This window comes from Sapajus apella, unplaced genomic scaffold (assembly GCF_009761245.1).
Source record: "Sapajus apella isolate SASKATOON/1434 unplaced genomic scaffold, GSC_monkey_1.0 scaffold52, whole genome shotgun sequence".
NCBI classification, from domain to species: domain Eukaryota; kingdom Metazoa; phylum Chordata; class Mammalia; order Primates; family Cebidae; genus Sapajus; species Sapajus apella.
Window position 1 is genome coordinate 13,700,066 of NW_022436992.1, and position 2,340 is coordinate 13,702,405.

At 47.6% G+C, this 2,340-nt stretch overlaps 1 gene segment (V, D, J or C); it reads right to left on the reverse strand.

Annotated features, from left to right (window-relative positions):
* Positions 1-1,358: 1,358 nt before the first annotated feature.
* On the reverse strand, positions 1,359-1,891 carry LOC116526959. The segment is given in 2 exon segments: positions 1,359-1,699; positions 1,832-1,891. Coding segments are annotated over 2 exon segments (396 nt in total).
* Between the last annotated feature and the right edge of the window lie 449 nt (positions 1,892-2,340).

Below are 2,340 nucleotides of genomic sequence, written 5' to 3' on the forward strand. Positions count from 1 at the left end.
TTACTGGCTTCAAACAGCATCAATTTATTCCCTTACCATTCTGGAAGGGAGAAATCTCACACAGGTCTCACTGGGCTAAAATAAGCTTCCCTGTGGACACCAGTGGGAAGAGCTTGTTTTCTTGCCTTCTCCATCTTTGAGATGCTGCTGTCTCTCCTTGGCCATGGCCTGTCCCTCACATCACTCAGCCTCTCCCTTCATAGTCACATCTCCTCCCCAAATCTGACCCTTCTGCTTCCCTCTTATAAGGACAGTTATGATTACATGGGGCCCACAATATCGTCCAAGATAGTCTTCCCATCTCAAGAGTCTTCATCACATTTTCCAATTTCCTTTTGCCATATAATTTCACATTCATGGGTTACAGAGATTAGGGCATAAACATCTTCTGGGTGGTAGGAGAGGATGCATTACTTGACCTACCAAACTCCCTTAGGATCCCCAACTGTCCTCCCCTAAGGAAGAAGAATCTGAAGTCACACGGCTGGGAGAAGGAGAGGACAGGGAGCAGCCAGCAGCTTTATAAAACAAGACAGCTGGAGGGATCTGAGTCGGGGTCCTCTGGTCTGGGGGTTTCCTGGGATGGAGGATTCTCTGCTACTGCTGCTCTAATGTGGACATCACAGTGTGGAGCTCTTTGTTAGAGACTCCTCTAACTTTGTGACCCAGAAGAAAGGAATCACTACTTAATTGCAATCTGTGAGAGACTGGTAAAGGAAAATTAAATGGTTTCTTAACTTTTGAATTTCTCTACCCATCATAAGAGGAGAATTGGCAAGAATTTAGAGGAAACATACCACCACAAATGAGGATTTGGATTTGCCTGTAGTCTTAGGCCGGGTTTGTAATAATGAGGATTTTTATGCAAGCACCATATTTACATGCTGCAGAAACCCCTGAGAGAGAAGGAGGAAAGTGAGGCAGGGAAAAGGAAATGAACAGTGAAAGGCACATCAGCAAGCAGCTGCTTATAAGGACAACTGACGCTCAAGCCCACGTGGAAACATGGGAAAATGCCTCTGGGCTGTCGCACCTGAGAGGTGAGGGAGCTGGCCTATGTAAACACCTCCCTTGTCACCACTGATTGAGGGCTATCGGATGGGATGCTTATTCCAGGCCCTGAAGTCTGCCATGTGTGCAGGCAGAACTGCCTTCCCAGCTTCAGAAAGAGCAGCAAGGGGTAAATATGGCCTTCAGGAGTCAGCAGAAGTGCAGTGAACGGGAAAGGCCAAGGGTAAAGACAAGGGTTGCTATATCCACATAGAAAAGGTGAGTATGTTAAATCTGGAGGGCCCACATCTCTCTGGAATAGGATCCTGGCTGGTCAGGTACAAGCAGATGCCCTGGAAAATCAAGCCCTATGACAGGCAGCAGGAGTTTTGTGCACAGGGTGCACCACTGTGGGTTGGCCACCCGTAGTCATGCATGCAGTAATACTCCCCAGAGTCCCCCGGCTGCAGAGCACTGATGCTGAAGACATAGCTGGTTCCACTTCCCCTGCCACTGTATCGAGCTGGGACACCTGGGGCCAAGGTAGTGACATGAGATATAAGGGGCTCAAATCTTTGTCCAAGTTTTATTCGAATCCAAGATATTTCACCATGTACGTCTTCACTGGCTTGGCAGGAGATGGAGACGGTCTCTCCCTGAGGTGCAGACAGGGATGCTGGCGTCTGGGTGAGGATGATGTCTCCATTTACTGCCAAAGAGTAAAAGAAGAAAGTGATATTGATGGTGTACAGCAGGAACATGCACCAGGCAGCAGTTGCCCTCACTTACAAGAAATGGTTCATTGACCTGGCCCTGGCCTTTCCCAGGGCCTTCGCCTTACCTGCCTTCCAGAAAGCAAGGCTCCAGAGGAGCTGCACCTGAGCTCCAAAGAACATGCTGGCGGGCAGTGCTCAGAACCTGAATAGTGCATGAGGCATCGAACTTTATAGGGACTTGAACTGGGAAGAGGAATAAGGCGGGCACATGCAAAAAAGAGGCACCAAAGCAAGGACTCACTCAGCCAATGCGGTTGTAGGGTTTTGACCTGAGAGTGGACCCAGTACCCTTTTGATGAAATCAGTAATATTAAGAAGACAACTTTTCTATGTTTTGACAATGAATAAAAAGAAAATGATGTCCCTACCTGGAGGGAAAGGCAAGAAGAAATACATCTCTTGTGACACTGACCTTCATGGCCAGCCTAGAACTGGACAAGGCATTAGTTCAACACTGCAAAGGAGATTGACTCAGGAAGTGAAGGAACTCTTGAGGTTAGGAGGGATGTTAGCACAATTCACATAAACTTCATTGATAATATTTTTTTCCCTTCAGATCGAGGACTCTGGTGTC